Source organism: Lagopus leucura, unplaced genomic scaffold (assembly GCF_019238085.1).
Source record: "Lagopus leucura isolate 7727_CA_CO unplaced genomic scaffold, USGS_WTPT01 Super-Scaffold_100012, whole genome shotgun sequence".
NCBI classification, from domain to species: domain Eukaryota; kingdom Metazoa; phylum Chordata; class Aves; order Galliformes; family Phasianidae; genus Lagopus; species Lagopus leucura.
In genome coordinates this window covers 14513872-14529839 of record NW_024962267.1, presented here as the reverse complement: position 1 = coordinate 14529839, position 15968 = coordinate 14513872, and the positions used below count along the sequence as shown (strand labels likewise).

The following is a 15968-nucleotide window of genomic DNA, read 5'->3' as shown; positions in this document are numbered from 1 at the left end:
CAAACCATCCATCTTTAAAAAGCATTTCACTGTTATTTGGAGAGATTGCTTATTTTGTCTAAAGGAGTGATGCATAGTTTTCTGCAGAAGCCCTACCGACATCTACTGTACATTCCCCTTCCTTCATCTGCCCAAGAAGTAAAATTGATTATCTAAATGTAAGTCAAGTAACTTTCTGAACATTTACGAAGGAGTAAGAACTCAAACTCTGTGTGAAAACAGATTGCTCCATCACTCTCTACCCAGAATAAGAGTGGAAGGCACGTGGTTGCATGCTTATGACCAAACGCAATAAAAGTTTAACTAGAAAGAAATATTGACCCACACAAGGACAGGACGAGCCAAAGTATTTGAAAAAGCATTACTGGATAGTTTGCACTTTGTCCACACACTTTGCAAGTCTTTAAGCAAACATGTTGTCCAGTTTTTTCTGCTCCTCAGCATTACAAAATTTAAAGCAGAAGCTCGAGGCAGAGCCTTACTCTGGGAGCAAAATCCTCTTACTTAAACCTACAGTGCTTACCACAGCACCAGCACAGAGGAAAAAGAACATGAATACAGGGGGTAAGAGAGTACTAAGGACCAGCACACTAACATGAACCACTAGATTTTCCAGGATTAAGTGCCAGAGAAATGTACGGACAAATACAGGCGCTGCAGAACATGAAAAACGGTTGACTTGAAAGCAGATAGAAAAACAGTATCATGTCCACAGAACCAGTTTCAGAAAAGTTGTCTGTTTCAAACCATTAGTTGCATTTTTCCTCAGAAGAAATAACAGTCTTTACTTTCAAGTACTTCAGGTTTTCCTGTATTCTTGTGCTGTTTCAGACTTGCGATGAGCCGACGACTTGGCACTGACTCAGTAATACCTGCTAGTTTTTAATGCTGAACAGCAGTATAAGCTATTGGAAATGAACTGAAATTGGCTGTGCATTTCTGTTACAAATTGCTCAGTTTCTTTAGGAAGATTTATCTGCAAATTGTGATCTTTTGCAGACCAAGTTTAAAAACTGCACATTGCAACACTAGCAAAGCAGGGCTCTGAAAGAATCCTCTGCTCGGTACAAAGGGAGCATAACACTACATGAAAATATGTGGTCTTTGAGAACAACAGGAAATGAACACTTGGCCAATTTAAGCAAGTGAGTTAGCTCATTTAAACTGCAAGGATGGAATTCACTGATTGTCATTTTGTATTAAGGTTTCAGTCTGAAACATCAGTGCTAGGTTTGAAAAAACTATTTTAAAAATAAAACCAATTGAATATTCCAAGGCAAAATAATGAAGTATGCAGTATGCAATATACTTGGCCTTCCATGGGCATGGCTTGCAGCTCCACCACCTAGTGAGCAAAGCAGCATCCAAACAAGTGGAGCAGCACGTATCTTCAATCATCCTACCTTTGGCTGCTGAGCACTCATTTCCACAGAGCCTTGGAAAACTCCATTTTTCCTAAGCAAACATCTAAATCATGAAAAACACTGACACCATCAGATGAAAAATCAAGGGCTCTTTTCAGCCAAGATGTTATTAATCCACAAAATATATTAAACAATACCATTAGAATTCTTGTGTCATACCTGCAGGGTACTCCTGCAACAGAGTACTACAGAGTATTCTAACACTTACCTAAGTTTCTCAGTGACAGTGAAGATGAGCAATCCCTGAAATGGAAGTTAGTATCTCAACTTGAGCACTGACATTTTGCAGCTCCTACTACCAAGCGACAAGTCACTTAGCCTACCACTACCAAGGCTGATACTTGCAAAGCCTGTAGTTTTAATCCCCTACGTTCTGATTTCCACATAGGAGTAACTAAGTATTCTAATACTAAATAACTAATAATTCTAATTTTCCCAGTGGAATAACATAACTGAGGACAAACAAAGATATCTTTCTAGACAACTCTGTAGGGTAAAATGGAATTGGTTCAGGAAAATCCTATTAAACAAGTGCAGTATCCATCCCATGGCTGACTACAAGCAATCACACACCTTATGTGGCAAGCACAAGTCCTGCACAAAATACTCAGCTGAAGTATTTTTCCAAGATTAAAAGCAAAACTTGCTGTTTCCTTCCTCCTCAGTGCTATTTGTTGGTGTTTCCATCCCATCCCTATGGAAAACCATCTACAGGAAGAGCAGTAGATGTAGCACACGGAGATGAACACAAACTGAATAATACAGGACAAATATTCTTTAATGCAAATTTATTCATTAGCTTTAACAAGATTAATACATAAATCAATACTATGTCCAGCATAAGGTTGTATAACAAAATAGGCTATTTTGGAAATATTGATTTTTAGTGTGTACATTTTAAGGGCAGTTTTCATCCAAATTGGACAAATTTTAAAAAAAATAAATAAATACAAGGCCAAAAATGCTTACTTAATGAAAGTCTTGCTAAGTAAGACTTCAGGCTCCACATTGCTTCAAAGCACTAATCAGTACAGGTGTCTGTGTACATTTTTAAGACATACAGATTGTTGTGCCCAAGCAGCATTCGTTTCTTCAACATCTCATTCCCGATTCGGTCCAAAGCATACTACATTTCCAATTTGGACCTCATTACTCCTCACAAAACCTAGCATCCATATTTCTATTCGGTCTTTTAAGATTGTCTTGCCTTCCAGTCATATACCTGCACATACAAATCCTAGGAACAGTATGTATACAAAATATGAAGGACCAGCCCCCTCCCAATATTACTTCTTTGGTTTGAGATCCAGGCGACAATACCTGGTGGGACTACTTGTGAAGCAAACCACTGTTCTACTGAAATAAGGCCACAGTGATCTTAACAACGAAAACACCACTTAGACAAGAGGTAAGAAGCCCCCAGGTCAATTTCCCTGTGTACTCCTGGGGGGCAGCCCCCGAGAAACAGCATTTCTACCTTTGTTTCCCTGCAGGACAGCTAGTCCATACATATGCTGGCATTTACATTTTCCTCCAAGTACACTACAGAGACACCCAGGCTACCTTCGTTTACTTCAAGCAATATTAAAAATTGATCCAAATTTGTATTATATAAACAGGACAACAAATTTGGAAAATCAGACATTTTCTACTAGGAAATTCCTTACTGGTTCAACCCTACTCTTCTACCACACACTGTAAAGTTAATTCTTTGGGCATCTGTATTCTGTAAATCTAGATAAGCTTGTTTTATTTTACTCCTGACTCAAGCTCTGCTGACAGCAAAGTTCCCTTTTACCTCAAGAATTTACATACAGGATTTAGTCACAAATTTTAAAGCTCTTCTAATTTACACATTTTACCTTTATTACATTAGAGGAAAATCCAAAAGCTTGGTCAAAATATAAACAATTATAAACTAGCGAAAATATCCCTGAGAACATTTCAGTGACATATCAGTAATGATTGGTTTTGGTCCATTAGAAGAGAAAATTCACTACTTGACAGTTCTAGAACTCCGAGGGCTACAAGTGGGTTTTATATTGGATTCCCATTCATTCATTTTCATTCCCCTTGCAGAACACCGTGAGACAAAAGCCACTGGAGGTTCTTTCACATTCCATTTAGGCAATTGTTACAAGTTTTGAGATGGCCCAGATACAGCCCGACGTAACGCCTTGAACGGTAACGGAGTTTGCAGTCTTACATCCCAGGGTTGAGGTTTGGCAACACAGGTGACTGTGTTAAGGACGGTACCTAAAATAAAAACCTTAAAAGTGATGCCACCTAGAAGACGCGTCAGCAACACGTGAAAAATACCCTTCATGGTTTTGCATATTTCTTGTAACTTGGCAAAGGAACATTTCCCAAAGATTTACATTTAGAGTCATACTGTCCTACCATAGGAAAACTCAGAACACTAGAAGGTTCAACTGTACTGGAAAAGTGCTTAGAATTGTTTTCACAAAAGTGCACAACTGGCTAGTGACTCTAAAAGCACTGTGTAAGTACACACGTAGGGTCAACTAACACCAGAACTTCTAAATCAGAGGGATGAATCATTCTCTGTTTCTCTTATGCTGCTTTAGAGGGCCACACAATCCAACATCTCACCAGTTTGTTCAAAACAAGTCAAAGCTCACATAAATGTAAAACAGATAAATGCAAGCAATCCATCTCTTCTGCCTGGAATACACATTATTTTCCAATACCTAACACTTGAATAGGGTTTCTGAACACAATAGCTTCTGAAATAAACTAAAGCTGCTTGTACTCTGAGGCGAAGGCCAAATTAGCCCAGACTTCAGCTTTTCTGTACCAGTACTCCTGACCTTAGTACTCTCTGCTACATCAAACCTGAGCAGATCTGTCATCCGCAACTAGAAGGCAAAAAAAAAAAAAAGCCATGCTTTATAATGTTACAGTATATTAGTAGCTTCTGCTAAAATGAGGTTATGTTCTACTTTATGAAGTGCAACACTGTAATACAATATCTTGTACCTATAGTTACTCTAACTTTGAGGAAACATGCAAAAAAAACAAAAACCTACACAGGTGTTTCTGTAGAGTTAAGCCACAAGAAATACATTACTACTAGACATCTCTTCTGGGAAAGCATCAGAACAAATGGATCCGTTCAGGAAACCAAGAAGGACATTTTAAGCCTTTTGAGAAGGCAGAGGGGCAATATATGGAACGGGAGATGCTTACGGAAAGGGGAAGAACAGAAAACAGACATGGTACATCAAGGTTTTCTAAGGAAAGCAACTAAAAAGTCTTTTTTGCTCAATGAGTGTGGAATTCATGGACAAGTACCTATGTTTAACTGCTAATTGGTATCACGAGGGGCAGGGCAGAAGAACAGACTCAGCATTATCTCACAATCAAATAGTGCCTATGACATCCAGCTTTCCTTTGAAACACCAGACGTCAAGATGCAATGGAGTTTTCCCTGGCCAAAAATGAAGACACTTGCATAGGCTCCTTTTAGACCAACGAGTTCTCTTGGGAAGGCTTCCTTGCATGTTTAAGTTACGCATTCAACTCTACAGAAACAACTTAGGCACGGTCAGAAAAGGCAATGTGTGCTTAACCATGATATTAATGTGGGAAGTTAGTATGAGAAGTGGATCCTTTCAGACAGTAGAGGTATTACCAGGCAGTGAACTATCAGAAACTGCTTCGGGATCAGGAGTGCAACAAGCAAGAAGTTGTTTTCCCAAGCTTTTCTGAGCAAATCTGAAGTACATTATGTGGCCCATCGCAACAAAAGACACAGAAATAAGCACCAATAAACCAAAAGCTTCTGGATTGGGGGCCAAGATGACCATGATGAAGTGCAGCAGATCAAGAAGATAATTCATGGAGTTTTGGACACCGTTTATAATGCCTCTTTCAGATTCTGCCACATTTTCTTGGAGCAACTGTGTGACAGTCAAATCAAAGGACCAAAGGCCTATGGAAGAAAAACACAGTTATCCATCTAGCAGAGCTTCTCAAGGTAAGCTTTCATTAATGATACAACCTAATTCATGCTTAGGAACAATCACTACTGCTAAAAATACACAAGCCAGGTCAAACTAACCTCCCTTTGGAGTAGAATGGATTTCACACCGGCACAGCTATGAGCCATTTATTTTCCTTCAGTAATGCCTCCTGAACTAGTACTAACAGCTCGACACATCAACCTCCCTGTCACATCTTGCTTCATCACATCTATCAACAACGCTTTGCTCAGCAGTAATAGCTATTTTACAGGAAGTTTACCTTGCAAACAATTCCCACACGTGACTCAAGTATTTTCCTCCTGCAAAACTAACCAAAAGCCACAGAAATTCTTACAGGGTTCTACAATACTAATACTAGATTACTTGTCAATTAATTCAAATTTTTAAAAAATAATTTTATTTTATTTTATTTTTTTTTTTAAAGCTACCATTCAAATCAGAGCTTCCTCTTCTGAACTCTTTTGTTGGTCAAAGTTTAAAGATTAGACCATTTATTCAGTGGACTAATTTGGTAAACTGTGAAAATTGAAGGTATTGGTTGCACAGATGTTTGGATCCGTTTCCTATCAACAAATAGTTTCAATTGTTTGGGAAGAAAAGAAGATCTTTTAGGAGGTGAGTTTTCAAAAATAAAAAGTCACCTCCAAGTGTGACATTTTTTCACATCAGAGCAGAATGATACACAAGAAGGTAGACCTACAACCTCTGTACCAGCAACGCTAACAGAAGATAGTTTCATTTGCATGTTAAACATAATGAATTTGCCTTAGATTTGTAATGCAGAACTTCCACTGTAGCCTACAGTTCTAAACTCAGACTTGCATTCTGTTGACAGTTTTTGTAGGTTCCAAATTAAAAGCATTCAGTATGTCAGAAGTCAACAGCGACATAATACTCACCAACTCTAGCAGCAATGACTCCTGCAAATAGGAGACTAACAGAGATTAAAGGCACGGGCTCAGGACTCATCTCTGGGTCAGTGTTAGCAGGAGTAGTAGACCCGTTTAACAAGCTGGGCATTCCAGTTGCAGAAGCCACTTCAGGCTCACCTCCTGGAGATGCAATAGTAGGCAACGGCTCACTTTCAAACAGCCTGGCACTGATGTCAGCAAATGGGGAAACAGTCAAATCCAGGGGACTTCCAGGCATGAATACAGAGACGACACATAAAACCAGACAGGAAAACTGGGCAATTCCAGAAATAAGGCCTGTACGGATCAGGCCACATTTGCGACGAAGCCAGGTGAAAGCCACTGTTCCCATGATTCCAGTGATTGCTGAGGCACCCATCAGGAGGCTTAGCACAGAACCACTCAAACCCTGAGTGTATGCATAGCCTGTAGTAATGCAATCAAAGCCCAGAACAGTCATATACAGAAATGCAAGACCCATGCCCGCAAGAAACACAGGCTGGTTGTAGTATGCAACCCATCCATCACGAAATGTGATGAAAGGTTCAGCAATTCGGGCAGCACAGCTGACTTCCTTTTCCTGTTGGGGCTCAAAGCCAGTTACATCTTTCTCAGCAATTAACTGCACTCCTTCAGCAGGTTTCATGTCATTCTCTGCAAACAGAAATGGAACCGTTAGATACATTCCTGCCCAAAACTGCAGAGTATGAACTGCAAGACAAGTGTTTGCAGTAAGTTCACCGTTTCAGAGGTGCATCAGTTAGATTTGGTAATCAGTATTCCCCTATTAGATAAGGGTCTTAAACCTGACCCATATAATATGATGAAGCCAAGTTTATTCATCAGTTTAAATTTCTGCTTCTTCAGTGCAACACTGCTAAGAACGAAGCACATCGAAGAATGCTTCAGCTAACAAACTTGCTACTGAATGCTGTTTCCATAAGGAATGGATTCACTTCATACATTTCAGCTAGCATGAGACGGTATTTTAATATAGTTTTGTAAACTTAAATGCACTAACCAGATAAAGTAGGAAATACTTAAACATCAGTGAATATCACGTTAAGGGAGCATAGCACTGAATGGCATAGCAAGAGAGTGTGGATTTGAACGGTTACACTTGTACTTTCGATACCTTTCTTTACATTCAGTTGTTTCAGTTCTGATTCTTCAACTTTTGAACACTTGAGAGCCAGAGTGGGAGTTTTCTGATAAACTTTCCATAGCAGCAGGTATTCCACGCACATCGACATCAGGTTCCAGCCAGAAATGAATCCACAGCCAATCATTGGGGAGCCAAATGTCATTATCTGACCAACTGCCATCGGGGCCAAGATATTGGTCAGCTGATCAATTCTTCGTATTGTGGCATTCATATCTGTCAGAACGATTGTATGAGTTGCTGAACATTTATCACAAAATATTCAGTGACATATTTGAGAATTACACATAAACATACATCCAGCTAAAAAGCCTTGACTTGGTTTCAAGTGATTTCAGTGAGAATAGAAATTTGCTAGAGACTCCTTTCAAGTGATCCAGCATCTGAATTAACACTGAGGCCAATCGAGGTGTTCCTGAGCCAGACCTCTCCGCTTTCAGTTTTGCCCAAGTCCATGTTCAGGATTCTGGGTTTAGAGCGGAAGCATTTTCTTGCAGGTAAATGAGCGTTTCACAAGACCACCAGCTAGCCTTACATTCAAGTGACACTATGAAATCCTGAGTATCTATAACATGCAAACACAATATACGCATCTCCAGAAACCACACTCTGTAGAATTCATCCCTGAAAAAATAATTTGAGGAACTACAGTCTCCCTCCATTTATTTCCAATAACTGGTGACTGCAGCACCCAACATGATAGCAGCAGACCTTTGAAATGGCTTTCAATTTTCTTATCGAGTCACATTGCTAGATGGCAGCTGTACACTTATTAAGAACTTACTGAGCAAAGTCCTCCCTCCCTTCTGTTCCACATTTGGATGTCTGTGATCAAAACAAGTAGTGTGTTCTTAGCATGAATACATCTTACATTTGGCTGGGAAGGATGAGATATTTGCCCACAGATCAGCTTCAGCCATCACACCCTCTAAGTTGCTTCAGACTTCCAGTGAATGGTGCCACTGCTCTGCCCTTAAGAGCTGCTAAGGCTCTACGTTTTCTTGCACACTAGGGCTTTGGGCTGCTTAGAAGTACATAAACTGATTTTAGAGTCCTATTATGAAAATAAAGCTTACGAAGGGAAGATGAAATTAACAATACAAAGCTGCTTTACTAAATCTGTCAAGAATTGTTCCTTGTCATTCAAATAAACCGTTAGGTTATTCAAGATTGAATTCTAAGTCCTTTCAATACTAACAATTTCACTGATATTTAAGTAAGATGAACAAGTTAGAGTCTTGCAAGCTATTTGACTTCAAAAGCTCCAGTAACAAAGCTTTCTTTCATTTGGATAAAGTTAGTACTTCCAAACTCAGGAGAGCTACAAAGTAACCTGGGTGAATGAAAAAATACCAATACGAAGAAGAAGGGGCAGCCAAGGGGCAATTAATGCTTGCCTCTTTTACTGAATTTTTTAACTAGGACTGTTGTTTGAGGAAACCTAACAGTGCAGAGGAGAACAACACCACCTTCAGCAAAGTCAACACTGTCACTTATTTATTTCAATTAAATGTAATTTGAAGATCCCTTATGATTCGAGATAAAACAACCCTATCCAGCCTGAGAGAAACTTGCTTTTAAACAGATTTGGTGAACCAAGGTGCTTAGTTTTTGCTTTCTTATACTGTTTTTTAAATTGAGTTGCAAGAGAACTTCCAGTAACATCCTGCCTTCCAGTAACATCCTGCCTTCCAGTACAGAACGTAGTGGTCATGAAACTGTCTGAAGCTACGAAGCAACAGAGAGGCAGGAGTGCCTCCCATGCAGCAGCTCTCTGCAGGCGTGGCCTGTACCTTATCTCATGTGCAGGCATACAGGGCTTGGAGACGTCATTTGCTGAATAAGAATTAACACAGGAAGAAAGGTTAATGAGAACCAATGGAACTTCGAAGCTCCTAAGGACAGATCAGATTTTTCCGTTTGTGATTCACACACATACAGGAGGCTAACAGTACTGCTGCTCTGCAAAATGCATGAACTAGGAAGGCACTGCAAGATCAGTATAAGACTTCAGTGGAGAACCTGTCTCCCTTTCATTTCAAAGTATACACTTCATGCACCTAAGGGCTGATCTCTCCTGGATGCTTTGGTAAGGTAAAATTCCTTCCTTAGAGATATAACAGAGATTTATTCTTTATGAGGAATTTAGGCAGCTTGCGACAAAATTAAAATCCAGAAGCTGAAATGTTGCCAAGCTTAGAGGCATCCAAGCTCCAGAAGCATCTCAGACTTGGAACTTTCAGTTCCCTTGTTACCTCAAGGAGCTATAAATGCCTTAGCAGGTCAAGCTGCTCTATGCCTCGCTGGCACTTCAGTATCAGTTCCTCTCTCTGGGAAGGCTTTTGCCTCTGAATTGGAAAAATTCAGAGCACACCCAAGTTCACCACAAAAGGCTTATGTTATTTATCAGAGCAGCAGCACAGCGTAATGAACATCAAACTGCAGCAGAATTTGCAGAGGAACTCTTTTGCTCCCCTAATACTGCCATACTACTGTGCAAGAAAGGGGGGAAAAAAGGAAAAATATTTACAATGCCAAAAAAAGATGAAGTCCAGACTCCCAGTATCAGATATCAAAGGAACACTGAGTATTCAGATACAACTGAAGAAGTTTTCTTAGGGTGTTCAACGCTGAGTGCTAGAGAAACATGAGTTTTCAGATGGAGCTGTATGCACAGTAACTCTTATCTGCAGCTTCCCGATCCGTGTATTTGACTGTTCTGGACTTCATTCCTATATCTCTCTCTTTGATCCCTATGTAAGGAGCCCAGTTACACAACACAGTTTATTCCAGGGACCTAAAAATAAAGTATTGCAACACTTGGCTTTCAGTTCTGAAAGTTAAATAGCTTTCCTATTAAACACTGGATATTTGACTTAAGAGTGCGGTGCATGTTTATTTAGTCAACAACAAGAAAGATTTCCTCTGACAAAGCTGCAGTTGGACTAAAACAAGGACAAAAGAAGTTGAGGGCTTCCTAACTGTTGTAATCACAACAGCAACTTCTGCTCTCTGTAAAAATAGTTCAGAGCAGGGGGTGAAATAAAGGCTGCCCTTTTTTTACTTGCTGTTTTCTCATAGTAACCGGAACTCAAAGATGCTCTATCCTCCATAAAATTCTAGTCTGAAGTCAATCTTGGAAAGTAAGACAATTTAAAGTATTAGAAAGGCAATGCATTTCACCTGCCAGTTTGCTTCTGTCTTCCCCTGCAACCACAACAATCCAGTCCCTCTGAATTGTGATCGCTGTGGCAGTGCTGGCCAAATTAGCAATATTTGCTATCGTGATAACCAGGATATAGCACATCGTCTAGAGAAATGGGGGGGAAAAGTCAGAAGGTGAGAAAAGTGATAAAGGGATCTTCACTCCTAGCTTGTCAAACCAGAAAAGGCTTTTACATTTGAATCACATATTCCACTCTTACTGTTCTACTGTTAGGCTTCAGACATGATCAAGCCTGCATTATAGTTCTAAAAGAAAACAGTCATTTGTTTCCTTAACTAGCTGCAAATTTTACTTGTCACTTACAGCTCGAAGGAACAAAACAGACAGAGCAGAAAAATAAAAAGTCAGTCTTCCCATAGTCCAATAAAGTTCTTCATACATTATTTCCTTATTAACAAATTTGAGCACTCACAAGAAGCCATCCATGGTATAAGGTCAGAAGCTGTGTCTTAAATAAGAAGATAATCATCAGGATAATACCACACAGGATGACAGATGCATTCTGAACAACCAAGGATGTCTGGGCCACTGTTTTAAATCAAAACAGAGAATAACAATCATTAACATAAAAAAAATTAAACTTAGAGAACTTCTAAGAAACATTTAAAGATTCTTTAGGCATTTCTAGCTTCCTATTCTGCTCACTCAAATATGAGATACAAATGTACTACATTCTTGATTTTGAATTTTCAATTGTCTTAGAAAATCAGCTTATGCCTGATGCAACTTCACAGCTAAAGCAGTATCCAATTAAGCTTTCCCAGCCAAAAAGAAAACAAAGCAAGAAACAACTATTTAGGTGCTGACACTATTTTAAGGGGATAAAAGGCTTAACTTAAGCTTCTATAGTTTACCTTCAGTGTAGCATGGAAGTGATTCTATCGTGTAAACCCTTGGCAAGTGCCAGCACGTATGAAGAACTTGCCATTACACTCTAGTCTAGTTTAAAAACATACTTACACCTAAGTGAAAATACAGTGCATTTGCATTAAGTGGAAGATGTTTTTATCTAGATAGAAGGCACATAACACATGCCATGCTAGCACTAGACTGTAAAGCTGTAGTGTTTACTTTAACCCATGGCTTCTATCCCCTATATTTCTGTAACTGTACATACTGTACAAGCTTCCCTAAATAGCAAATACCACAATCAAAACCACCCACCTCCTGTCTCTGAAACTTTTTATGATTATTACCACTCTCAATCACTAACCCCAATAAGCTGAGCAAGCCCGGTTCTCATACTTAATTTCAGAAGTTAACTCTAACAGCTTTGCCTTTTGACACTAATTGAGCCTGTCCTTAAGTCAATAGCCTTCTTTGGACATCTAACCTTTGAGCCTCGAGTTCTTGTCCACCCAGTCTCCAATAATGGCTCCCAGGAGAAGAACTGATCCCGCCACAACCAGTCCATAGACTGCAGTCAGGAGCAAGCTGTTTCCATACAGTTCAACCAGGAACACAGACACAGCAAAATGCCACATACGATCTCCCTTTAAGAGCAACAGAAAGTACACACACAGCATTAATATTCGTACTTGTCAAGCACACTAGTTGAATATTTTATTAATGCTCTGAAAAACATCCGTACAAAAAGTATCAGGTACCTTACTCACACAGGGAGGGGCTTTTTTGATAAATGCATCCTGTTATCATCGATTTTATCCCAGCATCAGTAAGATCATCTGTCCTAATCAAATGCAGCACAAGCTCAAATATAAAAATTTCTATGTATTTGGAATTCTTGATGATACAGAACTATGTTTGCTACCAGCCACACCTAACTAGACACAAAACTTGCACAAAGCCTCCAGCAGAGCTCACATCACCAACAGTTTCAATGGTTATCCACACAAGGTAATACTTGATAATACTCATTCAATGCTTTTTTAAACAACAACAGCAAGTCAAGTCAAAGCAGGTCACAAATTAAGGGTTCAGTGTTGACCTCAACATCCCTAAAAGTTAACTTCAGTTTTTTCTGCCATGGCCAACACTGCTGTATTACTAAGAAATCAAATACCAGAGCTTGTTTGGCCTACTGCAGTACTTTTGCTTATCTAAAAGAAGCAATGCTATGCGAAATAGCAAATAATATAAATGTGTAAGAACCTCGAGTAGTGTCATAGAATCATTTAGGTCAGAAAAGACCTCTAAGATCATCGAGTCCAATTGTCCACCCACCACCAATATTTCCCCACCAAACCACGTCCCTTCGTATAACATCTAAATGTTTCTTAAACACCTGCAGAGACGGTGACTCCATTACCTCCCCAGACAGCCTATTCCAGTGCCTGACCTCTCTTTTAAAGAAGCAGCTTTTCCTAAAACCCAACCCAAACCTCCCTTGCACAACCTGAGACTATTCCCTGCCGTCTTATCGCTGCTACCTGGGAGCAGAGGCCAACCCCCACCTCACCACAACTTCCTTCCAGGTTGCTGCAGGTGGCAATAAAGTCTCCCCTGAGCCTCCTCTTTCCAGACCAAAAAGCTAAAAGGTTATTCTAAAGGGTTGGCGAAGAAGATGCAATAGAAAACTGCCTACAAAGCAGAAGTCTGACACATCTAACTATCAAGTAATGCAGCAATAAAGAGATATAAGATATGTGCTATTTGAAGGGTCAAAATAATTGCAGATAGTTTGATTAAAGTCTTCAGTGTAGCACAGAGACATGCAAATACTTTGGCTTGTAATGTTAATGAAGTGATCTGAAACAGGTTTCTTCAAACTGTGTAAACACATTTCTTTAGCCATAGGCAGAAAAAGAACTGTACCCCAATTACACGAGAACCAAATTTCACGCAGTTTTGATTAGCATGATTACCTCTTCCTTAAGCTGGAAGAAAGAGTCAAAATAACACGTTTACATTCAAATTTCATAATAGAAGTTGCTGTTTTTTTCTTTACTCAGAGATGTTCCTGTTGATGAATTTTGAAGAGAAAGTAACTTAAGCACTGAAGTGCATGAAAGGTAGCAGCGACGGCCATTGCTCTCAGAAGGAGAAACCCAATTTCATGCCATATTCATAGGAAGATTGCCCCGATCCCAGTGACATCATGGTTCTGCACCACAACTCATTTACAGTCTATGAACTCTCTTCATCCCTAACCAACACTTACCCAGAGCAATGTGGCCAGGCCAGCCACAGTGCAAACTTCTGATATCCCTACTATCCCTACTTGGGAACACAAGTTTTCTTCAGGGACTAAAAGGCTTAAAGAGCAAGCAAGATAAGTCAGCACTGCAGAAGAATAGTATTAGCAAGTTACAGAGATTTTAAGCTGGGATGCAATTTCAAGCTAAAATTTATTTTCAACAGTAAGAACTGCCTTCACAAACTATTAAAACCTTAAATAAATCCTACTTCCCATAATGTGAATATTTCAACTCTAATATAACTACGGCTGTTCAGCTTCACCAGCCTCTCAAAGACATGTCTTGCTCTTCTGTTGTTAGAATTCTGTTATCCAGCCAGACGGAATGTCTGTAACACTCCCAGACCTGAAGACAAGCAGCAGCAGGCGGCTGCCTGCTGACAAGGCTCCTGAGGCCAGCAGAGCCATGGACTGTGCTCAGGAGTCACCACAAAACTCTTGACAAGCACGAGGCCCAGCATCACCCAGCAGAGACAGTTTGATTCTGCTCCTTTAGTCCTGAGCAACAGACAGGAATGAGTTAAGTACCTAAAGGCAGCAGTAGGAGGTCTGGAGGTCTCAGACACCAGTTCAGCAAAGCCAAGCACACATTCAAACGTTTTACTTACAAGAGCCAAAAAGATATGCAATGGTTTGCTCAAATTTGAAGAGGTGACATTTAATCATTTACAGCTTCTCTGTATTTGGGAATGGCTTATTAACAAGGAAACCAAATAAGCTCTCTCAATCACAGCAAAACAACATTTCCACTTGGGGACATAGTTTAGAACAAAGATACACAGTAGTTTAAGTTCTGAAGAGAAAGGTGCTTACTTGCTCTACCTGTTAACACTATTACACAAAAGTTTAGAAGATACAGAAGGTGCAGTCCTGCAAACAGTGCTGCCAAAACAAGCCATGTTTTTGTTGTTTAGGCAGATTTGGGTCTCTCTCTCTCTCCTTTTTTTTTTTTTTTTTTTTTTTTTTTGTTGTTGTTGTTGTTGTTGTGGTGGTGTTTAAGTAAAGGTTTTCAGCACAAAGGAAAATACCCAGGAATGAGGAATATACTGTTAACACTGCTAACCAGCTGAACAGCCACCCTGCTGCCCACATCTGTCAGGACACATACCACTGCTTCCCAGCTCCCCTCTGTCACATCTCCTGCACACTGGGAGTAGCCTCACTGCCCAACTCGAGCAGGCTCTCAGCAGGCTTCCAGCACTTCCAGCTAAGCAACTTGCTGGTATTACCAACAAGCTGATGCAGATAACAGCCCTGGACTCTACACAAGAGCAAACCAAACACCGTCACATCGCTTCTTCAATAGCATTAATAATTGCTAAGATACTGTCCTTATTTTAAAAAGCATCCAATTCTGCTCCAAGCAGAAAACTCCTCCCATTAACAGAAGTACCATCATGATCTGTTGAGCTAGTGGAAGCATGGTGCTGCCAATGGGGCACACAGTAGTACAGCTATGCAGCAGAGAGCACATCACCATCCAGCCCTCAGCCAGGGCTAGAAAGAGAGCAGGAAATGATAGGGGAAATCGCCCACTTCTTGAATCTATCCAACTGAAGCAGACTTAGGACTATACTACAAGGTTATGTGGATTCTTGATTTTATTATATAGAATCAGATTCTCTATTTTTTATTTGTAGTTCAAGATTACTGAACTGTAACCTCAAGTTAGTAAGAACTGGCACAGTAAGCTGCTGTAGTACACAAAGAAAGCATTTCAGCAGGTGAGTGTTTTGACAGAGCAAACTGGCACTCCACAGGTTTGCTACTTAAACAAAGTGTTTCCCATCAATAGGTGCAGGCAGTAGGAGCCCTCTGAGTCCAAGCACAGTGGGCTGCCATTCGCATCCAACACTGGACCATACTTCATGCCTCACACTCTGAACTTACACCACAAGGAACCTGGCTGGTTCTGCAGTTATTTAAAGCATAAAAGAAAGAAGAATTCTGCAGATACCGCATCGGGCCCTCATAAAACTGTGAGTACTGCTCTTCCGTGCTACTAGAAGCTGAGCATACAGCTGCGTATCTTATAAGGACTACAAAAGCTTTGCGTATCTTATAAGGACTACAAAAGCTTT

General features: G+C 40.0%; 1 protein-coding gene across 1 annotated transcript in view; it reads right to left on the bottom strand.

The window, feature by feature from the left end:
- Positions 1-2200: 2200 nt before the first annotated feature.
- SLC40A1 (solute carrier family 40 member 1) overlaps positions 2201-15968 on the bottom strand; it is a 14390-nt gene continuing 622 nt past the window's right edge. Inside the window, exons 3-8 of the mRNA XM_042874532.1 lie at positions 12064-12223; positions 11143-11258; positions 10688-10814; positions 7478-7720; positions 6331-6996; positions 2201-5379 (exon numbers count right to left, since the gene is read on the bottom strand). Coding sequence (XP_042730466.1) covers positions 5060-5379; positions 6331-6996; positions 7478-7720; positions 10688-10814; positions 11143-11258; positions 12064-12223 — 1632 coding nt within the window. The 3' untranslated portion in view covers positions 2201-5059. The remainder of the gene's footprint in view (positions 5380-6330; positions 6997-7477; positions 7721-10687; positions 10815-11142; positions 11259-12063; positions 12224-15968) is intronic.